At 42.9% G+C, this 26,115-nt stretch overlaps 1 protein-coding gene across 4 annotated transcripts in view; it reads left to right on the top strand.

Annotated features, from left to right (window-relative positions):
- The first annotated feature begins 16,546 nt into the window (after nt 1-16,546).
- Nucleotides 16,547-26,115, top strand: part of RELN (reelin) — a 372,556-nt gene continuing 362,987 nt past the window's right edge. For all 4 annotated transcript variants that reach the window (XM_075274073.1, XM_075274072.1, XM_075274071.1 and 1 more), the window contains exon 1: nt 16,547-16,923. In XM_075274073.1, the coding sequence (XP_075130174.1) occupies nt 16,692-16,923 (232 nt within the window). In that variant the 5' untranslated portion in view covers nt 16,547-16,691. The remainder of the gene's footprint in view (nt 16,924-26,115) is intronic.

Raw genomic sequence — 26,115 nt, 5'->3', positions numbered from 1 at the left:
GGAAATTCTTCACATGCACGCTATGTCTGTCGATGGCGCTGCATTATTTTAGATTATTTTACGAACCTATTCTATCAAGCCTTTGTTACCTCTTATCCACTGTGTGGTTTCTGGATTGCAAAATATTTATACAGACTGACCAATTTGCTTATATTACATATGTACATGTATTGAACAGCTAGAACCCCTAGGTTATATATATGTCGAAAAAGATTCATAAAGGCTTGCAGATGCCTGCTGTGATTGTTTCAATAATTGACATTTCTTCTACTTTTACTTCATTAACCTCTTGTCACTGAAACACAAGTATGCACCATATTCCCAGCGGGAAACTGGACATATATTATTAAGGCATGTTAAATAAGACGGAATCCTTTGATCGAATCCAATATTCCCATAGGACATTAATAAGCCTTGATGGTTTATCCATACTTTGAAAACTCGATTTCTCTTTATGAGTTATATATTATTCGCTAAGATATATTTAGATATATATCTAGATAGATGTATATAAAAAGGTTACATGAAGGGGATACATAGAAAGTCATCTCAGGGTATAAAAGAGTGTAAGAAATACCACCAATTGGCAATACTGACGTGAAGACATGTATAATAATTGTAAGGAAAATGATTTCTTTGTTACTTTAGCTGATATAACTCATATGATCTATACTTTTTATATTTGCACTACAAAATCAAGTACAATGTATACATAAACACTTTTCATTAATTTACCTGTAAATGGTCAATGATCAAGCTCTGAACCCTAGGATGCTGGTGTCAAAAAGTTGCAAAATAGGGGTCAACATGGTGGCTCAGTGGTTAGCATTGCAGCCTTGGAGTCCTGGATTCAAATCCTGCCAAGGACAACATCTGCAAGGAGTTTGTATATTCTCCCTGTGGTTGCATGCATTTCCTCCACACTCCAAAGACATACTGATAGGGAATAATGTAGATTGTGAGCCCTATATGGGGCAAAATAGTTTGGGGGCTTATTTCCTAAATGTTTTGTGACTTTTGGAATTTTTGTGACTTTTACTCACTCCACTTTTTTTTTTTTTTTTTTTTTTTTTTTTTTTTTTTTTTAGTGTTTGGGAAAATGGGTATGGTAAACCCATCATGATAATGAGTACTAGATTTATCAAATGCAACTTTGAAAAAGTTACAAAAATGGTTGCACTTTCACTACAGTACAGTGGTGGTATACAACCTAGAGTAACATCTCATGATAGATGTATTAGACCTAAAGGAGCATTCTGGGATGGGCACCATTTTTAATATTGATGACCTCTTCTCAAGTGGTTAGGAGCAGAGTTACAGTACTTTTGAACCGTTGCTGTAAAGTGTACATAACGTTAAAATTTTGGCTCAGGCCCCAGTATAGATTCTGGTGCCTGTGACAGTTTATTCACACAGGGTTCAGGTGTCTAACCTCCAACAATCTGATACTGATGAACCTATAGGAAGCAGGAAGTATTCTTTTTCATTCCTTTTTTTCAAGTGGTTCAGCAGCAGCTCAGGTGTGTATTGTAAGAACTAATGCACTGTAACATATTGAACATAACAGGAATCACTTTGTATAAAGGCTTCTTCTGGTCATATGCTTTAACAGTTCCTATTATTTAGAGAAGGAGAAGATCATGCCATATTTTATACTGTACATATAAAGCTGTTTTATCATCAGTCACTTTGCAAAGGTTAGTGGAAATGGTACTCGCTGCTCTCTACATCTAGTTTGTAAGTGTCTTTGTCTTTCTGGCAGGAAATGAAGAGTCAACTAGAATTGTTGATGCAGAGCAAACAATACAAATACCACAGGGAGAATTGTGGCAGTCAGGTGCAGGGAAGAGATCAGTCATCACGAATGAAGAAAACATCGGCCAGTCACATATATAGCCCAACTCTTATTTTATGCATGCTGTTATCCAATGGTTTTGTTCTTATATGTAACAAAAAAGGAAAAGCAATACTAGGCCATAAACCCTATGTTTAAATATCGCTATATATGGCTATAACACAGCAGAGCAAAGGTCACACATTTCCATTATAGATTTATCCAATCACCAATTACTGTGTTCTATGCAGAGGAACATTCATATACATATATGATGGATACTCTATAGGGAATGGCTAGAGATGATGTTAGGATTGATAAGATTAAGCAAATATCAATAACTTCACACCCTCATTAAATATAGTAAAATAAACTATTTTACTGCTTATCAAAGTGTACACATTTCTCTAAAAAGTTATGCTATCAGTCTTTTAGAGACATCAATCTAAAACAGATTCTCAGAGACATCCCACTGTCAATTTTTGTAAGTTTAAGTAGAAAGGAATTTATATTCGATCATTGGTATATGTTGAACAATAGACATTACGGCTGACTCAAATAAGAGGCCTATGAGCTTTTCATTTATCATGCTCATCATTATGCGTGTACTATAGGAACAGATATCAATTTTCAAGTAGCTTTTAGTCATATCATACATAAATGCAAAGTCTGATAATTGAGTACTATACCTTGACCCGATTGATTTACTTGGTATCAAATCGTACAGCTCTGCATCAGGGTCATTCCTTGCTGACATATCTAAACAAGAAGAATTAAGGGTAATTTAACTCGTTAAAATACCTGCCTTCTGAATGAAAGTAATACGTTTGGTAAAAATCTATTGCGTGCCAAACTGGCCTTTCTTTACTAATACTGTCTAAAAGCTAGACAGTGTAAACTTATACTAGACACAGTGGGGCAAATTTATGAATACTGTCTATCTCTGAACTATCTTAAACTACGAATCCCATTCATAGTTTTAGACACATTTAAGAATCTATCATACAGACCTTCATAAATATGGAGTGTTCCTAGAAGCTCCAAAATTCTGTCTCACCATGAGACAAATATTTGACACAAGACATAATAGCGTAACATAAGCAGACTCAAATCACGTCACGCTTATTGAGACAAATATGTGCCGCACGACAGTAATTTTTGGCGCAGAAAGTAAATTGTCATAAATACTTCACACCACTTCACAAACTTGGTCTACTTTGCACACGAAATCTGCGCCATATTCGTCCTTTTCTGTTTCATAAATGTGTTGTAAAGTTAGACACTTCTACACACCGACCATTCTGGTGCACATTTTTCAATAGTGTGTAGCCTCAGTGGCGTAACTAGGAATGGTGGGGCCCCGTGGCGAACTTTTAACATGGCCCCCCCCAACACCGACGATCTCGACCGAGTCCCGCCTACGCATTCCTGCACTCTATTATGCCCCATAGTGGACCCTGCACACAGTATTATGCCTGTATGCTATACCAGGACAATTGTGGATAAAAAGTCTGGTCATGTGCATTACAATTTAGTAACTCCATGTGCCTCATGTTAATAGCAGTTAACTCTATCATGACCCTCACATAAGAGTTACTGATATGTGAGAGACATGGAGGTAATGATAAAGTATCTTCATGATTATTACCCCCATATGTCTCACATATTAGTAAGGCCGGGTTCACACGGAGTTACGTGCCGCGTGACCCTTTGCGTGTCGTACACGCTCCCATTCATTTCAATGGGAGCGGGGAGCGTATGCGCCGCGCTAGTTTGCGGCCGTGCATTTATTCATTTCAATGGGAGCGTGTACAGCACGCAAAGGGTCACGCGGCGTCTACGTGCCAAATCTCGCGGCACGTAACTCTGTGTGAACCCGGCCTAACTCTTATGGTGAGGCTCACAGGGGTTAATGTGAGGGACATGATGGGGTTAATTGCTATTAATATGAGGCACATGGAGTTACTAAAACAAAATTAATCACCCCAAATGCCTGATATTAATAGGTATAGTAACCCCAGTATGTCTTGTATACCTGTGTTTTCTTCTTTTAGTTTCACTCTCCTGGAGCTTCTTCTCTTGCATGCAGGAGCTCGGCAGGGGTCCATTTCCTGTATAGGGATAAGCCCCGCCTCCTGAGCTCTCCTCAGCCCTCTCATTGGTGGGCAGAGGACAGCCAGAGAAAGGGAGGGGGAGAGGAGAGAGAAGCGTCCTGAAGCGCTGAGAGGAGCCAGACCTGCAGCTCCTGTGTATCATCTGTAGCTGCAGCATTGTACATATACTTTCCCTATATTAATAGGGAAAGTATTCCACCAACAGGGGGCCCCGATCATTATACTCCGGGGTCCGAAAAGACCCCCGACAATAATGATAGCAGTGGTAGTGGCTCTCACCGGGCCCCTAATGTCCCGGGCCCTGTGTCAGCTACCTCTGCTGCCTCCATGGTAGTTACGCCACTGTGTAACCTGTTATATTTTTATTTTCTTTCTGGTGCACACTGTTCATAAATATGATGTAAATGCTATACACTATGAATTTTGGTGCAAATGTAGATAGAAAAGTTTTGGACTTGGATTGATAAATGTGCTTTACTGAAGTGATGTAACTACTATTGTAGCAGCCATAGTGGCTATGGAGGGCCCCTGCTATTTTTTTTTTTTTTTTATTTGAAATAGGCTATTACCTGCTGGAATAACTCCGGCAGATAGAGACCCTATTTACTTACTGATTCCCGTTCCTGCCCACAATTTGATTATTGTGGTATACAACATGCTAGACAGTTTTTTGGTGCATATTATACCAGAATTCTGTCACGTTTTGCTTCATAAATCTCCCCCAATATGTTGCATTGTTTATTTCTGAACAAAAATCTGCTGTACCCAAAGCCCAATATATATATATATATATATATATATATATATATATATATATATATATATTATATTCAACAAGATTTTAATGGCCAAATTTATGCCAAAAGAGTGTGCTTTTAGATTACAGTTGGCTGGTATGAGATTATGCCGCTTCAAATATATTTCAAAGCATAGTTGAATACACTTTTTAGTAGAGTTGTAAACAAAAAAAAGGTATACTTTGCATTATGCATATTTTATTGGCAGTTAATCAATTTCACATAGCAAAGCAATCAAAAAGCAATATCTATGCCCCAAATAGTATAACTAAAAAGGACATCTGCCCATGAATAAAAATACACCTTATGTATCCCCGTACAAAGAAATATAAAAGAGTTATGAGTGTCAGAATATGGAAGCTTCAAGAATTTTTTGTTTCTCCCACGTCCAAACCGCAGCACAACAGATGGGGTATTCCTGCCCCTGTGTGCGGTTTAGGACAGGTGGAATTTTAATGAAATTAATTATAATAATTAACCCCCCCTATAAGAAGGTAAGAGGAACCTCCTCCCCTTGTGTTTTTTTTCTGTCCTGTGTGGGACAGGTGGAGGAGGCTTTTTAGCCTCCTGTATGGTTTGGAGGAAGGTGTCTTAGAGCCTTCTTATTCTCTTTTTTTCTTTCTGAGAAAGATCTGGGTTTATATCCCAGTCTTTTGTCTTTCCTGTTACTGACATTTTTTCAGCTGTATTGCAGCTTGTTCATTACCAGCAGTAAGGTAGCTAGGTCCTCTCCAGTTTTTCCTGTGTCCAGTGCAGAAACTAAAGCACTATTTTCTATTGCTATGTGCACTTGGTCAGCTGCCTGCTGTTTTTCAGTAGCCGTGCGCACTCACCTGTGCTGCTCAGCCGTGGAAGTCATTTCACCGCCATTATGGTAAGATCCAACCAAACTTTGTCTTGCAGTTTTTAAGGTGCATTTAGTTCCTAAGTGGAGACCATATGCTGTGGACCTGAGTATAGCGGTTCACATATACCTGTGTATATCTGACCATATATATATACCTGACCATATCACTGCTTGAAAAGTGCACAACCTGGTCACTCAAGGTGCCAGAGTATGCCAAGATCTCAAGAGGTTCAACTTGACAGCCTGGAAGTTGACCTGTCCATACCTGGACTAGAAGAGTTATCCTCAGCCGTCCGGAACACTATAGCTCATTCTAGAGCTCCTGCAACCAACCAGGCTTATCTCAGAGTTCTTAACACCTTCAAGTCCTGGTGTAGAGACAAACAAAGGTCTCATGACAATCCATCCACACAATGTCTGTTGGAATTCTTGCAAGACGGCTTGGATAAAGGCCTTGCTCCTGCCACACTTAAGGTCCAGGTGTCCGCCTTGTCTGCCAGTCTGAACAGGCGCTTATCACAGGACATCCTGGTTTCTGAAAGGCGCAACCAGGTTGAGGCCTTCTATAAGATCTCTGGTTCCCCAGTGGGACCTTTCTACTGTCTTAGTGGGGCTCTGTAATCCTCCATTTAAACCAATGTAGGAAGCAGACCTATTTTATGTCTATTAAGATGGCTTTTAGCTATAACATTGGCTAAAACTTGTAGGTGAATTACAGGCTCTGTCAGCCCATGAGCCTTACACAACTTTTTTCCCTGATCGGGTTCAGTTAAGATTTTTGCTGGTGTTTTTGCCTGAGGTTCTCTCCTATGTTAACCCGAGTCAGGTTATTTCCTTGCCTGTTTTTTTTCCTTTCCCCTCCTCTCCTGAGGAAGAGAAATGGCAAACTCTAGATCTAGTGAGCGTCTTGCATATCTACCTAGAACATACTAAGAGTTTTAGGAAGGAGGAAAAACTTACTAGTTTCCTTTTTGGGGCGATCCAAGGGGGTTTAGGATCTAGAAACCCACATTAGCCATATGGCTAATTAGCCTTCGGCCAAAATGTTTTGTCATCTGTATGCCGAGGGGGCCCTCCCTAGGGGTTATCTCGCTACATCCCCATCTGTTGTGCTGCGGTTTGGACGTGGGGGAATCGAGGGTTATGAATGATAACCTGTTTCCCTTAGTCCAAACAGCAGCACAAGAATCCCTCCCTATATTTGCTATTATTTTTTTACTTTATAACTAACACAAGGGGAGGAGGTTCCTCATACCTTCTTATAGGGGGGGGGTTAATTATTATAATTAATTTCATTAAAATTCCACTTGTCCTAAACCGCACACAGGGGTAGGAATTACCCCATCTGTTGTGCTGCTGTTTGGACTAAGGGAAACAGGTTATCATTCATAACCCTCGATTTTTTTTCGAGTTAAAATGTCAATAAAACTGCATAAATTTGGTATCCGTGAATTTTACCAACCAAAAGAACACAGATGACATGACAAATTCAATCAAAAAAAGGTCAGACAAAAGTCCAGGTTTCTTACCATTATAGTCATCCATCAGGTGCCATCATGTTTGCTATTTGACAAATTCAGTATATCCATTTTTTTTTTTTTTTTTTTTGCTCCTATAACGGAATAGAAATATTGACACAAATGTGATCAAATCCTTACCGCAATCCATTTTTTCCTCACAATGCTGCAGCAGCAGGTGAAGAATAAAAACAAACACTATTTATGATTGTTTTTACTTATTCAAATTGGTGTTTAGGCCGGGACCCATGTTGCAAAAAACACCATGATTTGGCAGTGGCAAAAACCATAGCGTTTTACAGTACCTGCAAAGTGGATGAAATTAGCCACACATTGCAGAAACAATATCTGTAGCGGAAATGCTGCGATTTCAAAGACCGTTGCGTTTTTATAAATTGTGGCATATAAGTTATACTTATTGAAAAACAATGGTGTTTTCTATATAGGTATAATAGGCACAGAAGACCCATAGAGAGAAACTGTGGACTTTCAGTGAAAAATTGCTGTGGAAAAAACGACGATGAGTTTCCGTCGAAGTCTTTTCCGCAGCAGTTCGCTACGTGGGGCCTTAGCCTTAAAGGGGTACTCCCACGTCGCATACTTACCAGTCTTCGTTCCTCTAAAATCTTCTGTCTTCCGGCTTTGTCTCGTCATTGGTGGGCGGGGTCACATATGCAAAGCCAAGCGGCGAGATGCCGCCGGCCCTGCGTGCGCGCTCATAGACCGTCTAGCCTTCATAATGCAAATACAGACCCGACAGGGTGCCGGTTCTGCATTGTGAAGGCTAGACTGGTGTATGAGCGTGCATGCAGGGCCGGCGGCATCTTGCCGCTTGGCTTTGCATATTTGACCCCGGAGCGGAATAACAGCATCGCTTCTGCTTGCTTCATGCAGGGCAGAAGCATAGCGATGTTGCTGGCTTCAGCTGTGCCGGCGTAGTCCCCAGCATCCGCCTCTGTTAACAGCCTCTATTACAGCGGATGCTCGGGAGTGTTAGACACCGGCACAGGTGAAGCCAGCAACATCGCTATGCTTCTGCCCTGCATGAAGCAAGCAGAAGCGATGCTGTTATTCCGCTCCTCGGCCCCCCCGGAATAACAGCATCGCCTCTGCCGCTGCTTGCTTCATGCCGGCGTCTAACAGTGTATTGGCGGCCCCTTCCCCCAAAGGGTAAACTACCCCCCCCTCCAGGCTCGCTCCCGTGCACTTAGCCCCTCCTCCCTCCCCCCGAGAGCAGGCTGAAACATCACTTGACTCAGGAGCAGCTAGGTCAGGGCTGTGACCACAAAAAAATGAACAAAGTGATATAGTGAACAAACAAAGGAGTTCTGCTGAAGCAATGTATTTAGGAAAAGTCTTACATTCACATTTACAAGCATTATAGATAGGATCCTTGTGACGGGACAACCCCTTTAGTATATAGCATTTTTTTTAAATGAGAGTGGATTGGTGGGAGATTCCTGTCAGTTGCCTTAGGCTAAGACCGTACAGGACGACCATCAGCTATTAAGTCCTGTGGGAAAAACCGTGGCAGGAAAGCATTGCGGTTCTTCCCACAGCACTTTAAACAGAAAGTTTTCCTCCGCAGGCGCTTCCATAGATATAATTGACATGCTGCGATTTCCAAAACCACATGCATCTAAGCACTGCATGTGTTATTTTTTACGTGTTTTTTATATATATATTTTTTTATATCTGAGACAATATATACAAAAGAGGAGGGAAAAGGTATATGTTTTTCTTTTTTTTAAATAGCACAAAGTGCTACAAAAAATCTTTTTAAAGGGATTCTGTTATTAAGAAAACATTTTTAAGCTAAAAGCACATAGGAATAGCCTTCATAAAGGCTATTTACACTCACTGGCCACTTTATTAGGTACATCTGTCCAACTGCTCGTTAACACTTAATTTCTAATCAGCCAATCACATGGCGGCAACTCAGTGCATTTAGGCATGTAGACATGGTCAAGACAATCTCCTGCAGTTCAAACCGAGCATCAGTATGGGGAAGAAAGGTGATTTGAGTGCCTTTGAACGTGGCATGGTTGTTGGTGCCAGAAGGTCTGGTCTGAGTATTTCAGAAACTGCTGATCTACTGGGATTTTCACGCACAACCATCTCTAGGGTTTACAGAGAATGGTCCGAAAAAGAAAAAACATCCAGTGAGCGGCAGTTCTGTGGGCGGAAATGCGTTGTTGATGCCAGAGGTCAGAGGAGAATGGCCAGACTGGTTCGAGCTGATAGAAAGGCAACAGTGACTCAAATAGCCACCCGTTACAACCAAGGTAGCCAGAAGAGCATCTCTGAACGCACAGTACGTCGAACTTTGAGGCAGATGGGCTACAGCAGCAGAAGACCACACCAGGTGCCACTCCTTTCAGCTAAGAACAGGAAACTGAGGCTACAATTTGCACAAGCTCATCGAAATTGGACAATTGAAGATTGGAAAAACGTTGCCTGGTCTGATGAGTCTCGATTCCTGCTGTGACATTCGGATGGTAGGGTCAGAATTTGGCGTCAACAACATGAAAGCATGGATCCATCCTGCCTTGTATCAACGGTTCAGGCTGGTGGTGGTGGTGTCATGGTGTGGGGAATATTTTCTTGGCACTCTTTGGGCCCCTTGGTACCAATTGAGCATCGTTGCAACGCCAAAGCCTACCTGAGTATTGTTGCTGACCATGTCCATCCCTTTATGACCACAATGTACCCAACATCTGATGGCTACTTTCAGCAGGATAATGCGCCATGTCATAAAGCTGGAATCATCTCAGACTGGTTTCTTGAACATGACAATGAGTTCACTGTACTCCAATGGCCTCCACAGTCACCAGATCTCAATCCAATAGAGCATCTTTGGGATGTGGTGGAACGGGAGATTCGCATCATGGATGTGCAGCCGACAAATCTGCGGCAACTGTGTGATGCCATCATGTCAATATGGACCAAAATCTCTGAGGAATGCTTCCAGCACCTTGTTGAATCTATGCCATGAAGAATTGAGGCAGTTCTGAAGGCAAAAGGGGGTCCAACCCGTTACTAGCATGGTGTACCTAATAAAGTGGCCGGTGAGTGTATCTCTTATCTTTATTTTGCAGGTCTACACCGCCGGTTTTGAATTTTTCTTCATTATGCTAGTTGTGCTCAGAAAGCACAGACAGTGTTCCCTCTGTGCTCAGAGCACAACATTTTCATCGATTCCACTGCCTCCTCTGTCTTCTGTTCCTGTCGCTTCTCCTCCTCTTCTTACATGAGGCCACCGCAAAATGGCCCGACAGAACAGCTGACTGTACATATCTTTCGGTCTGTGTTAAAGAGCCAACATACCTCAGGTCTGTTTGCAACTGCAGCTTGAGAGGCATCCATGGAAGAGGACAAAAATTAAATAAACGGAGTAGCTTGGGCCATTATAAGCTGGATCCAAACATCTGTTACTGTCAGGGACCAGCCATCTGAATTCCTAATCATATTTCCACCACAAAACTACCATGCAATGGCTGAATAAGTTGTATTAATGTATGTGAAAAAAATGGTCATAATAAATATATTTATATAGCACAAACAGATCAGAGGGAGCTAGGCCACAAAATTGCAAATCTCTGTATAACACTCATATTCGCCTCCACCCTCACTTTTGCCAACATTGACATTAAAGATGACCTTTCATGTCCTCGGGCACATGCAGTTTTATATTCCACTAGAAAGTTGACAGTGCACTGAATTGAGTGCACTGTCGGATTTCCCGTTATGTGTCCCGGGGGAAGAGATATCGTTGCATTCACCGATAGCTCTTCACTGTCAGAAGGGCATTTCAGACAGTCTTGCTGGGAACGCCCCTCCTGACAGTCTGTCCGTAGCTTTATACTATCAGAGGGGATGTTCCTTACCACCCAGCCATGACGCTGAGTGGTGGAATCTCCTCTGCCTAACAGTACTCATCCATAGACTAGTACTGGGAGGTGCTTTCCTCACCGCTCTGCATCATGGCGGGGTGGTAAGGAACGCTGCCTCTGACAGTATAGCACTACGGACAGAATGTCAGGAGGGGTGTTCAGCAATGCCTTTCTGACAGTGAAGAGCTATTGGTAAATGCACTGATATCTGTTCTCCCGGGGCACATAACGGGAAAGCCGACAGTGCGCTGAATGCACTGGTGGTATATAAAACCACATCTGCCCAAAGACATGAAAGGTCTTCTCTGAGAAAACTAACATGCCACCAGAACCAGAATCGGCAGCCACCAAACTCCAGAACAAGAGAACTCACTAGTAAGATCCTTTGCCACTGTAGTCTCAGGCTGAGATAGAGCACTACGCTGCACCTGACCTTACCATCTTCTCCTCTGTTCTCACCCGTCATTCACTGTTGGAGTGATGGAAAGAGTGGTCGCATGATTTAGCTTGTGATGCAGAAAAGTGGGATGATCCTCTCACTCATGTAGTGCTGTGGGAGCTACAAGAGCAACATATTTTGGATGAGGAGTTACCGCGGCCATGTGAATGTCTTAATATCTGACAATATGAACGCCCTTCGAGCCTGAGGTTGATGAGGATGTTGTAAAGCAACTTTGTGAACTACCAGTGCACAATAGACTGTAGCCAACTGACTTCCTCCCATTTTTGTGTACTCAGGGTACTCAAGGAGTAGTGCTAATAACAAGATCAATCTCATTGAAGTCTGCATCATCAGATGCATGTGAGAATTCAGTGCTCTCACCTGTGAGGATGCAGGTTACTGTAGCAGCAACAGGAGGAAGCTCTTGCCTTTCGGTAGACCTAGGAAGGATGGGGTCAGGGGTTGGGGAACATGTATTGTCTGGGGGTGGGGGACTTTCTTTCCCAAGCACTTTGAATGCCCCCCAGGTGGCACAGGAGCTGGCTGCACTGAGGCTCCTGTGTGTTAGACCGGCCGTATTGAGCACTTTCAATGACGAGAAAAAACCCCTTCCCTTCCAGCAAACCCATTGTGTGTAACCTTCAACATAATTACGGACAAAGTTAGCTTTGAATGGGTGAGGTCGGCCATAGCTTTATTACATATATATATCAACACATATGCAGCACTGGCGGGCACTGGGAGCCCACCAACTCCGCCTTCGGATGGTAATCCCTGAAGCACTCCCAGGCAACGTAATACCTGGTGCCTAAACAGAGCTAGGACTGGTAGGGAGCTGGAAGACAAATGGTTAATGGCCAGTACGACACTTTCATTGACACAACAAAACAAAATGCATTTGTTAGTCTTGGCTGGCGCCCATAGCTCCAGTGATTCCGCTATGGGGAACAGCTCCAGCAGCGTCATGTTCTTTATTGCACCAGCAGTTACTCAACCATGTGGCCATGGCGCCGCTGACCAAAGTTCGCCAAACACTGCACCATAGCCTGTTGAGCTGGCCGTGTCAGTGTACAGCTGGAGGTCCGAGTTAGACAACTCCTTCTCTGGGAAGCATGATATGCCTGCATAGTCGGTCAGAAAGGATTTACAGACTTTCAAATTATCCCGCAGGACCTTGGTTATACGGTGGCCATGTCCAAACACCTGGAAAAAACTGTGCCCATGGGAAATTTTCTGCATGCAAAGGTCAATTGCCCCAGTAGTGACTCCAACCACACCAGTGGAACTTTCTTTGATTTGAGACACACTTCTATGTCCTGTATTAACCTGTGGAGCTTGTCCTGCGGGAGCTGAAGTACCATCCTGTCAGTATCAATCAGGATTCCCAGGAAAGAGAGGCTTGACACCGGGGCCTTCCATTTTTTCACTGGCCAAGGGGACTCCGAACTTATGTGTAAGGAAACAGAACATGTTGAGTAAATACAGACATTGTGGAGAGGAACCTGACTCATGCCACAGTGCCCACTCTAGGAAGGTACTGAAAACTTCAAAATATCGGCAAGAGATGGAGCACCCCATGGGTAAGCACTGTCAGGGTCTGGGGTTGCTAGGTGGGGTGGCATAGACGCAAAAGTCCAGATTCTTTAGTCCAAAAACAAAGGTAGTGTAGTAACAAAAGGAAAAAATACAAAAATAAATACCTGCCTGGCAAGGCTCTGACTAAAAATAGAATAGGTTACCTCACCTAGAATCACAGAAATCAAAAGCCAGTTGAGTCATTCAGGACACAGCTCTAAAAATATGACCTCTCTCTTTCACTCTCCAGTCAAACTCTGCCAAAGTGTTGCTGCTGGAGCAACTTCTTAAGCCTCCTTGATGAGGAGACTCTCTGCAGCTGAGTCTCTGCCGGAACATCCCCAAAGTGTTGACTGGAGGGGGTGGAATGACAGGTCCCACTACCAACCTACCTGTCATTCCTAAAAATCCAGCCCAATACTGAGCATTTACCCAAATACTCAGCAGACGAACGTCTGCTGAGAACAAACATTCCTAGAGTTTTCTCATCTCACCCACCTTAGTAGTCTGGGTGAGATGTACACCCCCTCCATTACCTGACCAGCCATCGGCTTACAACACATATCATAGTAGAATCTCCCTTCAAGCTGACAACCCAGAAAGTGAAAACAATCTGGGTGTACCGGTAGGAGCCAGAAGGTCGATTCTATGTTTGCTTTTGCAAGCAAAGCGCTGCGTCCTGCACTCACTACCAGGGACACCGCCTTATTAAAGGACAGATAGGCCACTGCTATTTCCTCCTTTGGGATACCATCGTTGACTAATTCACCAGGTGGGAAGGATAGGTGATGGATAAGTCTGGATTTTCCTTCCCCTTTCTTGGGGACCAGGCCCAGTGGCGACACTCTCAGGTTTTTAAATGGGGTTCAGTAAACAGGCCCGCCATGCGGCCCAAAGACACCTCTTTCTCAATTTTTGCTCGTGTTGTGCTCATGTCTTTGGCATTTGAACATAGATTGTCTGCTAGGGTAACAGATGAACTTGGAAAATGGGGTATGTAGAAACCAAAAGTGAAACCATTAATAAGCATGTCTGCCTCTTGGGGTACCTGTCGAGCCAGGGGCGCATCCTTTCTACGATCACGGGTGTCCTCTGGCTTACACTGCACCTGCTTTGGGGACTTAAACCTTCTTGCGCATCGCAAGGCTGCATGGACCCCCACAGATAGTGCATTCATGTTTAAATCGACAGGAGGCATAGAATCTACAGTACCCTTCATTATACAACCAATATGTGCCTGTCTTGTGAGTCGCCTATGCGGGCGACCATGCTCCTGCAGCGGCTGCCGGCTGAAAGGGAGTCCTTGCCAGCTTGGGGTTCATCATTATTTGAATCCATATACCAGTACTTTTAGAGGCCCATCCCACCTCTGGGCACAGAGCCAAGCGCCGCCAAAATTCCTCATCATACCTCCACCATGCTGAACCACCATACTTATTATATGCCGAGAGAATGATATTCTGATTTACAAACAGCTCAGGTGCCTTCTCCGGCTTTGCCTTGCAAAGTATACATGACAATGTGCCAAAGGCCTGTATCCAATTGTTAAAAGTTTTTGCCACTCTGGGCTTTTTATCCTCTCCTTTCCCATATACTCACTCTTTATCCACAGTAGGTTGTTCCTGAGATATCAGCGACCACATGTTCAAAAATTCCCTTTATAATCTTCTCTTTCACGTCCGCTGGCACGTGTGTGCCCAGCGGTGCCACTCCATAGAAAAATGTATCACTCCATAACCAACTTTCTGGTAGCTGCGCAGACACACCCGTTGCGGACACAGGAGGGGAGGCTGCCTCCATTTTCTCCAGCATTGCCCTCATCATCTCTATCACAAAGTCATTATCCTGCCGTGGTGTAGCCTTGCTTGGTGTACACGGTGCCCTCGCCTCCAGTTTAGACAGCATAGCCTTAAACATATCCAAGACATCCCCACCAGTTGAGGTCTGTGTAGACCATGCTTGTGAACAAGTCAACTCACTGGTCGGTCTGACGGTTGGATGTGCACTATCCGAGCGTGGCTGCAGCAGCGCTGATCCTGTTGCTGATGGTTTCAGGGTAGCCATGGGCTCATTTCTCCGACTCTTAGAACCCACATGGCCATGTGACCTTTTAGCTCTGCGTGAATCCCTCGAGGATGAGCCAGGCCCTTGGTCTGCTTGGCCTTTTGAGCCTGTGCCCTTTTTGCAGCAGAGTCCGATGGCCAGCGCTGTTTTCGCCTAACCACCTTTCTTTTAAGGGTGCGGGTTGCTCCACGTGTGGGACTTTAACCCTGCTGCGGGTAGGAGGAGTGCTTGGGGAGAGCCGGGCTGGTGGCCTGGCCGTCCTTGCTGGATGGGCCGTGGCTCCACTGTCTGCTGAGGGGGGCCTGGGCTGAAGCCCCGCTCTCCTGGAGCAGGGACTCCAGCAATGCTGTTCCTTTTTGACTTACTTTGTGTAGCAGCTTCTCTAAAAGCTGCTGGTGGTGTTGCTGTTCCTATGCTGGCTCCATAGCATGTGGTTGGAAAGTGGCAGTTAAAGGGTTAAGCAGGGAGAGAGAAAGTGAAAGCAGAAGTTAGTTGCTTTGTAGGTTGCCCTGGATAAGCCTGTGGGCGCCCTGCCCCACCAATGAATGGTAAGCCAGCTGAGGGGAAGGGGGAAGGGATTCCCATGCACACACTGCCGCTCACTATCCAGCTAGCTTATGCAGCCAGCCGGCTTGCATGCTTTGCTGGCTGTAAGCCTGTAGCTGTGATGGGAGGGAGGGGTGCTGAGAAGTGCAGGGAGAGGAGTGTGTGATGCTGGGTCTGGAGCTGAGCTAACCACGCTCCTGATGCCTCTGAGTACAGAAGCTGGAGGAACCCACTGTGAAGTTGAGGGAACTCTGCAGGTCCTGACCTTTCACCTGCCTGGTGAATGCAGGCGGGTAGATGAGAGGTTGAGATTGTGGGGAGACCTCGTACTAACACTCATCAGGGGGTGGGAATGGGGGAAATAGAAGCACTCATCTCTGCTTCCACAAGGGGGGTAAACCAATGCCTTCTGATCTTGTCTTGCAGCAGGACAAGCTTCATCGACCATGGTACCTGCCAGCGCTGGGGAAGGAGTCCTTGGAGACAGTGACACACGGAGAGTCCTCTTGGCCTGGGGTGCAATTGAAAGAAGAGAAGGTAAGGTTACCTGAGGCTCTATACCCCCGATAGCTCCAGGGAACATGTGATCTCCCAGTCAGTGAGGGGTAGACTCCCTCAGGAGGCTGTGCTAGAGCCAAGTCCCTTAAAGTGCCAGTGCCCGACAGTCAGAAGCCCCCAAGCTTAGACAGAACAGGGGCCACATTCAGCACTTATCATATATTAGCTAATACGAGCACCATTCACCTTTCCAAGCCCCTCCTAGTAAGAGGTGATGGACAGGTAGTGGTCCAATCAGCTGCAGGGGGTGTGGCCAGCCTTCCAGATAACAGGATAAGTATATGAGGCGAGCAGCTCCTGTGTAGGGACCCTTATCTATCAGTCTCTGTGCCACTTGGCTGTATATCGGAGCTGTATACTCACTGCTCCAGGTCTCTTCTTTTGTTACTTGCAGAAGCGACAGTTGAATTTACTTTTATCCCTCTAAACTTTTATTGCTATTTGTCTTGCACGCTCTTCCCTCAGTCACTTATGCAGCATATAGAATAAGTGGGGAGCCCGGCCATGGATGCGAGGAGCCCCTGCTCTGGCAGGCTATGGACTATGCTACTGCTTGGGATGCTGTGTGTGGCCATTGTACGAGGAGCAGTCGGCTATTACCCAAGATTCTCACCTTTCTTTTTCCTCTGTACCCACCATGGTGAGCTGGAGGGAGATGGAGAGCAAGGAGAGGTGCTCATATCTCTGCACCTGGCGGGAAACCCCAGCTACTACATACCTGGACAAGAGTACCACGGTGAGTAGCACCTAGCACAATGCCAGCTTGCTGTATGTGTATGCAGGGCACACTTACAAGTGGCATCAATGCCAGGCAAGGTAACACTAGTGTGTAAGAAATGAACCAGCTGCTGAGGCAGCACCTCATATCCAGACCTCTAGAAGCCATTCATAGTAAGGGTGGTCACAGTGTGGGACATGGACGAGCTGCTGAGGCAGCACCTCATATCTATACCTCATAGTAAGGGTGGTCACAGCGTGAGACATGGATGAGCTGCTGAGGCAGCACCTCATATCTATACCTCATAGTAAGGGTGGTCACAGTGTGGGACATGGACGAGCTGCTGAGGCAGCACCTCATATCTATACCTCATAGTAAGGGTGGTCACAGTGTGGGACATGGATGAGCTGCTGAGGCAGCACCTCATATCTATACCTCATAGTAAGGGTGGTCACAGTGTGGGACATGAGAGGAATTATGGCAACAATCATACCTGCTGGTGCCTGAGGTGAGGAGTTTACTAGTGAAAGAGTACATCATCTTCATTTTAATCTAAGACATTCTCTTAATATAAGAATATAATGAGCCATACAAGAGGTTTGTAGTTTCTTTGATCCATTTATTACCATATTGCCAAAACCGCTTCATAGTTTTTATTTTCTATTGTACAATATTGAAACAATATATTGTGTCTTCTTACCTTGGATGAGAATGTTTAAAGAGTTAATACACCTACAGCTTTATTATGACTCCCCTTTTTTATTGTCTATCTCTTTTACTAAAAAGGGCCAGTGTCAAGGACAAATAGAGCAATACATTTCATAAATGGGTCACACATAGAAAATGGAATATATTTTGCTATATTTGCGCCTTTTTGTTGTAAAAAGACTGATACATGAACCCCACTGGGTTTATTAAGTTGCAACCTGCAGTCATTCTTTGAAGTCACTGTTCATTTGCCTTTGCTGGCTGAATTTTCAGTCTGCTTTTGTCTATGTAGGTTACTGGATTTATTAGTGTCTGTATAGGAGCACCATTTTCTTGTATTATACATGAAATAAAGAGGATCCTTGTACTCCGACCTTGTGTTATATATGTATTTTTTTTTTTTTTTTAACGGTAAGAGGTAAGTTGGCCATACACATAAAAGAGTTTCTGACAGGGAACCTGAAGGCCACTACAATAGTCCTAAGGTGGTGACATCTTGTTCTGCTATAAGATGAATGCTTCTTACAGTACATATTCCAAAGAATTGTTCTGACATAAAAACCTAACCCTCTACATAGAAATTGGTTTCTTTGATGCATGCACTCCTTAAGGGCCCTTTCACACTAATGATTTTTCTGTATGAGTTTTGTCAGTGAAAAAATGCACATGGACCCATTATAGTAAATGGAGCCGTTCACACATCTGAGGTTTATTTGTGAACTAAGGGACACTGAGGAAAAAAAAAAATCAGGGCATGCACTATTTTTCTTTTTTCTCTACTCGTCTGGGCCATGCAAGTGTATGGTGGTTCCATGAAAAAAAAACTGACAGCATATGGACGTCATCCATGCTGTCCGTGTCTAATCTGTTATTCCTAGATTCTTTATGTGATGCTGAAAAATAAAGAAGTCAGTATCTGGTGTTCTTTTTTTTTTTTTTTTTTTTTTTGCTGATGTGTGTAAAAAAAACAAAACAAAAAAACAAAACAGACAACATGCAGATGACACACAGATCAGACATGGATGCCACATGCATCAAACATGGAAATACACTAGTATGTACAAAGTGCAATTTTATTTATTTATTTTTAATAGCCCACAAAATTGATAGTTTGTGTGAACGCAGCCTAAAAGTCAGTGCGGAAATTGAGTGATTTTCTCAAAAATCAAATACTGCCCAAATTTAAAGATTTCAATCAAAGCTTTTGCAGGACAATTGGAATCGCATACACAGGTCAATTAAACTACCATCGGTTTCCTTGGCATCCTTTCGTTGTGTGAACGACTAGATTTATTCTTTTTTTCATTACCATTTGTGGTTTGCAGCTTTAAAGTGAAATAAACATGATAGTATTGATCACCTACCAGAATACAGATGTAATGCAGTAACTTACGATTGTGACAGTTCACAACTGACTTGAAAGAAATGCAAAGTTTCAAAAGATAAGGCATCCATGTTTTTAATAAGATTTTGCACACTTTCAAACTTCCCTGATTTCTGCATCCAGCCTTTATGTGCCTACTGCCTCTTTTTTGCTCTCCTACCATTTATTTTAACATTGAAAATACTTTGTCTATTAAAAGGATCACATTGTTTGACTTGCTTCCATGTTGTATCCCACAAGTGTTTTACATGTCCTTACTGCTGTTAGAATACCTGCATCCTCATTATTGTAATTACCAGAACATGACAGATCTTTGCCATTAAAACGGTTTCTTTATTGTAAATGAAAGAAAAAAAGTATGAGAATGAAAATGAGAATTTTTAAACTACAAAAAATATTCTGTATAGGCTTTAGATGGCATGTGAGGAACACGTGGCTGTTACATTGCATGATTTATAAGTACATTGCTATGGCATAGGATCATAAGGCTAGGGCAAAAGAATCACAGCAAGTCAGCTGCTACAACCTTGCCAGTGGTTAATCTGCTGTGATTTACAGTAGTAGCATAGTGGATAAAATGTAAAAGAAATCTCATCCACAAGTTGCGACAATTATTGTTGGGGGTTCAGGGAGCCTGCAGAGAAATCTGCAGCTTAAATTACTAAATTTGCTTGATTATACAGACCAACCTATTCCACAGCCCTTTTACAGCAGAACTCACAATCTTAACAAATGGAGAACATACAAACTCCATGTAGATGTTGTCCTTGCTTAAATTCAAACTTAGGATCCCAGTAATGTGCCATAACAGTGTTAACCACTGAGCCACTATGGCTTGGAGAGCAGCCCTACTACAGAATTATGCAGCATGTTTACACTATGTATCCACTGTCTAATAGAGAATTGTTTCTCATGTCAGAACAAGTTTAAAAAGAGTTGTGTTCAGTTTTCCACTCACAAAACATTTGATGTTTTATTTTTTTTTTTTTTTTTTTTTTACTTTATTTATACCTTATGGAGCAGGAGCAAATTGTCTTATGGGTTTTTTTTTTTTTACTTAATACTTCCTCCATCACATCGCAGAGCACTGTCAAGTGTATCTGCAATATACCATTCATCCAGTAGATGGCAGTAGGACAGAAGATAATTTGCCCAGATAGGGCTGAGAAAAGGAATAGGATGCCACTAACAATTACTGGGAGCCGCCCTGAACTTATGCCACAAAGGCTCTTTTAAGAGCCACTATTTTCTCCCTGGCAGAGCTGTGTAGTCATTGCTCACATTGTGGAGAGGGGCAGTCAGTGTCCATTCCTGTCTAACACTGTTCTGCAGTACTGTTTCTCCTCTGCTGTTGTGTGGTACATGTATGGTAAGTCACTATACGTTAAATACAACTGACGTCTAACACATTTTGCTGTCAATAAAATGGAAACAAAAGTCATTTTCTGTGAAAGGTACAAATTTTTAGGCTAATAAGTTTAGGCAGATAAGTTACAAGTGTACTACAAAATTAGTAGAGCACTTATAACTTGGAAAGGATAAAACTGATGTTCCGTGGGAGAGGATTGTGAGTGGTTGTACTAGCATACGGGGCATAGCTATAGGGGGTGCTAGGTAGCCAGTCCCAAAGGTCCCACTGCCACATAAAATATACCACTATTCTAAATGGTATTTAGTATTAAGTGGTCCCTTTAAAGAATTGCATTGGGGCCCAGGAGCTTTATATGATACATCTGGTAAACAGCTTTGCATATTGTGTTGGGGCCTTCGGCTGCAGTCCGAGTACAAGCTCTTTCAGGCTAAGGCTCCATGTGATGTCCTGCAGCAAAAAAGCGCTGCAGGAAAAACTGTGGCAGCAACGCATCGTGATTCTTCCCACAGAGTTTTAGACAGAAAGTTCGTAGAGGTTTCCGCTGCAGACTTTCTGTTTCAATTATACCTATGGGTAAACCACTGGCGTTTCTGTAGTTATAATTGGCGTGTTGCGATTTCCAAAACCGCTACAGGTTTTTACTGCAAAGTCCACTTTTCTCTGACTGTAAAACGCAGTGATTTTTTTTCTGCACTGTTTCCGCCACATGGAGCCACGGCCTTAATCTCCCATTCAGTATAATGAGGGGATGGAGCTGGTGGAGGGGGATTTGACAGGGCAAAGTCAGGGCTAACATGAATATTAATCCCCTTGCACATGCCTACTCTTTGAGGCGTAGCCTGAGTTCCCTGAGCCCACCGCAAAATCTGTGACAAGACCCCTACTTGCCTTGTGACATTTAGAATAGTTCTATTTCTTATGTGGCAGAGGGATCATTGGGGCCCCCTCAGATTCCAGAGCCCAATAGTGACTGCACCCCTATAGCTGCTCCTCTGCTTCTCATTACAAAATGACACTGCTATTTTTCCCCTGCCCTTGGTTTTATTTAGGCAAAGTCTGGTTTGTGGTAGGCTGAGCTGACGACCTTAGCCACTCACAAAGGCAACCCAACTATAATGTACCATATACTGTATAGTACTGGTCTACTAATAATTATAAAAGACGCCTTAGACTCATAGTTTGGGGTGTGACCGCGCCCTCTGCACCCTCTGTTGTTTAATGTATATAACACAGTATACTGTGGAAAACAGTAGTACTAACACAGTGTGTCACTCCTTGTTAGACTGCAGCCCACAGTCCCCTGGTGCCATATACCTTGCTGTATAGTATATAATGTGCAGGAGGCTGCAAAGTATATAGTGGGAGACAGGGGTGTCCCCCAAACTGCAGACCATAGCCCCCTGAGATTTTTTTTAATGTTTCAATGGGCTGTGTTTTGCGGAATCAAAGAATGAATTAGACGATATGGACTCATCTTATTGCCCGCATAGAAATCCACTTTTCATCCGCAACCACTACAGACATTTATTATTCTGTGTAATGTACTGGGAAGCTAGAAAAAAAGTTCAGAATTGGGTAGAAATGGAGAGAAAGTACATTTGTGCTACTTTCTTATGGACTTTGCTTTTACGGCATTCACTCTGTAGCCAAAATGAAATGTCAATTTTTTTTTTGTAAAAGTCATCATATTCTGACACTCATAACTTTATTTTATATTTCCATGTACGGGGATTCAGAGGGTGTCTTTTTGCAGGGTCAGGTGTACTTTTTAGTTATGCAATTTTGGGGAATGTCTACTGCTTTGACAACTCTATTAAAATTTGCATTAGTAGCAAAACAGCAAAAAAATGTCGGTTCTGCACTTTTCCAACTACGTTGTTCACCGTACATGAAAAATATTTTTGTAGGTTTGTAGACCAGCTGTTTTTGGTTACAATGATACCGACTCTGTATGTGTTTTACAGTAGTAAAGTACTTTTACATGTGTTCTAGGGAAAGGGGGGTGATTTGAATTGTTACTACTTTTTATTTTTTATTTTTTTCGGTCACATTTGATTGAAGCATCAGGAACCTTAATACCTGCAATCAGTGCAGGCACTGATCGTGGGCATTAGTGCTGGGTCTCTGCTGTATAATACAGCAAAGACTTGGTGGCTATAGCGGCCGCCCAGATCCCAAGAGGCTGCCATATTTACATACACGACATCTACTGTACTATTAGTAGCTGAAAGTTTCATATGAACAGGTTGCCTATATTTGTTGTACCAAGAAGTTGCACCCCCCTCCTGTGAAACATTTAAGCCAAGATCTCCAGGCTTGGATGTTGGGTGATGACAAGGAAGTTTAAGAGCTGGTGAAGACACTGTGACTTTTGTTGTTGAGAAGGAATCCAGCTGCAGGAGAGGTCGCTCAAAGAGGCACTACTATTGCAAGAAGCATGACATTGCACATAGTTATGTCTGCATTGCTCTTCTCATTACCTATATAGCTCTGTTTGAAGGGCTAAAACTGCTGACTGAATGACTTTAATTTTACTAAAACAATTCTTTGTCAATTAGGCTCATAGAACCAACTGACTATGGTAGATATTGAAATGTTTTTGTTTTGTCTGGACATCTACAATGTCTTCGCATGAAAGATGCACACACCCTGTAGCCCTGTGGCATATATTTTATTTGTAATGGTAATATTAATTGTGTAATATTTAAATCCATATATGTTCATCTTTTTTGGCTAGGGCTCTATCACATGAACAATTTTTTATCCATATGATCTTTTTTTTTTTTTCATGAATCACAGTCAGTGTCAAAACGATTGTGCATGCATATTTGTTTATTTTTTTTCTCAGCCATTTAAATTTACGGGGCCATGAGAAAAAAACAGACTGTACACAGATGTCATCTGTGTGGTATGCATACTTCCTCCGTTCTCCACAGACTCATTGTTAGGCATTGTGAAAAAAAAAAAAAAAAAAAAAAAAAAAACAACAACCAGCATCCATTTTTTTTTGCGTATGCAAAAACTCCCCAAAAAACAGTTGACACACATCAAACATATCTAAAAATTAGAAATACACTAGGACAGTGGTTCTTAACGAAGCCATATGCACAGTTCATTTTGTGCACCAGTAAAAAAACATATACCTATGTCTTGAATTTGGAAAAAAAATCATATTTGATTTATCACTAAAGAAGGGTTCGGTAAATGAGCATATGAAACTGGTGGGTTCGGTACCTCAAACAAGGTTAAGAACCACTGCACTAGGATATGTAATGTCTGTTTTTTTTTTTTTTTTTTTTTGTTTGTTGTTTTTTTTTTTTTTTTTATAGCCCTCAAAACGCATCATTCAAATGAAGGATGCCATATTGTATTTGTGGTGCATATTTCATGTGGCTCATGCAGATAATGATTGTTACACAGCAGAGTTACAAATAAAATTTAAATTTTAGGTAAATCAAAAGGAAATAGTGAAAACAATAGAGCACAACTTTGAATTAGTATAATACACCATATTCTCAGCTAGGTTCTCTCCTTCCAGGGAAAGCAAAGCAACTACTGAAGAATATCAAGCTGTATCTGTTAACCAATAACCAATCTGTTTACAATATTTGAGCTAAAGGATAAATTTATCGTGAAAGGAAGTTCTAGTACCCTGCAGGGCTGCCTCTAGCCTGGATACAAAGACTGGTACCCTCAGCAAACGTTTAACTTGGGGGGGGGGGGGGGGGCACCTTCCTCATGGAATATTGCCACTCTTTCCTGGCCTTCACACAGTATAAGGCCCCATTTACACACACCATAATTTCCCAAAGCGGCCTCCAGACAATATAATGTCTCATAGCGTATAATCTCGTATAGCGGCCCCTCCAGACAGTATAATGACCTACAGTGGCCCCTGTGCAAAGTATTATGTCCCACAGTGGCCCCTGCTCACAGTATTATGCCCCACAGTGGCCCCTGCACACAATATAATGTTCCACAGTGGCCCCCTCACTAAAGGGGCCCGAAGATTGCAGGTATATACAGACATATTACACGACAGATATATATTATGGATGTATTATTGCCATTTGAACCCAGTCTTATCCCCAAAACACAAATGAGAGTACTCGGGGTGTATTTTGTGCCTTTATTTGGAAAAACAGCTTAAAAAATGTCTCAAGAAGTCACATGCCATGTTTAGATTTTTATACAGCTCATATTTTGACTTGTGCACATGTATTTTCATAATTAAAATCAATAGAGTCATATTTGGCATGTATTTAATCAAATAAACTTGAAATATTGTCACATGAACAAGATTTTACTGCAAATATTTGGGTGATTGAGGCTAAGGCCCCATATTTTTTTTGTTGCAGCATTTGCTGTGGTTTTTTTGAGCCAAAGCCAAGAGGCTACAAAAGGAATAGGAAATATAAAGGAATTACCGTATTTTTCGGACTATAAGACGCACTTTTTTTCCCCAAAATTTTTGGGGAAAAGAAGGGTGCGTCTTATAGTCTGAAGGTGGCGCCTGGCATCCGCTGTAATAGAGAGGCGGAAGCCGGCAAGTGATAGACGCCATTACAGGTGCCGGGGCCTGAGACATCGCTGCGCTCCTCTGCCCTGCATGAAGCCAGCAGCGGCAGGGGCTCCTCCGTGCCCCCGCCGCTGGCTTCATGCAGGGCAGAGGATCGTAGCGATGTCTCAGGCCCCGGCGTCTATCCCTCCCCGGCATCTGCCTCTCTAGTACAGTGGATACCGGGTCAGTATCCGTGGCCTCTTCTCCCCCGGGGCCGGTCCCCACCGGCCCCGTACCTGTAGAGTTGCAGGCCGGCTCCTGCGCGGCGATATCGCAGGAGCCGACCTGTTCGGGTGACAGCCGGGAGCCTAATGAGGCTCCCCGGCCTGTCACGGTTATATTAGTATTGCGGCTGGTCTCTATGACCAGCCGTAATACTAATAGACAGAATGTCCCATAGACGGCAATACAGTTGTATTGCTGTCTATGGGACTTGCGATCAAGTGACCGCAGGTTCAAGCCCCGGGGAGGGGGGGGGAATAAAATAGTAAAAAAAAAAAAAAAAAAAGCTTTAAAAATATGAAATAAATAAAAGTTCTAAATCACCTCCTGTTTTTTTTCAATACAAGGTGATCTAAGCAATAGATATCCCCCAAAATGGTATAACTAAAAATTACAGCTGGCCCCGCAAAAAAAACGCTCTATGCGTCCCCGTACAGCTGCAGGGTCACCTGTCAATGTGGCCTTGCAGCTGTTGCAAAACTACAACTCCCATATATTAAATATTTTACCAGTTTTTGCTTCAAAATTTTTTTTCCCTATTTTCCTCCTCTAAAACCTAGGTGCGACTTATAGTCCAGTGCGTCTTATAGTCTGAAAAATACGGTACTTACATATCTATCTTCTCCCTAATCCACTCCTGGCTTTGGCTAAAAAAAAACTGCAGCAAAATGTGTAACAAAAAAAGCAATGTGAGGCCTTAGACTGGACCCCATGTGGCGGAAACTCAGCGGAAAAAAATGTCATGTTTTACAGTCAATGCAAAGATGATGGTTATTCTAGCAAATACCATCCATGCATTGCAGAAAAATATGTGTAGAGGACACACTGCAATTTCCAAAACGGTCACAGTTTTTGAAATTGCAGCATGCCAATTATACCTACAGAAATGCTGGTGGTTTCTCTATAGGTATAATTGAAGCAGAAAGGTTTCCTCTGTGGACCTTCTATTAAAAAAGCTGTGGG

Source organism: Leptodactylus fuscus, chromosome 5 (assembly GCF_031893055.1).
Source record: "Leptodactylus fuscus isolate aLepFus1 chromosome 5, aLepFus1.hap2, whole genome shotgun sequence".
Taxonomy (NCBI): domain Eukaryota; kingdom Metazoa; phylum Chordata; class Amphibia; order Anura; family Leptodactylidae; genus Leptodactylus; species Leptodactylus fuscus.
Note: the sequence above shows the minus strand (reverse complement) of the source record. Positions and strands in the feature narration are given on the sequence as shown.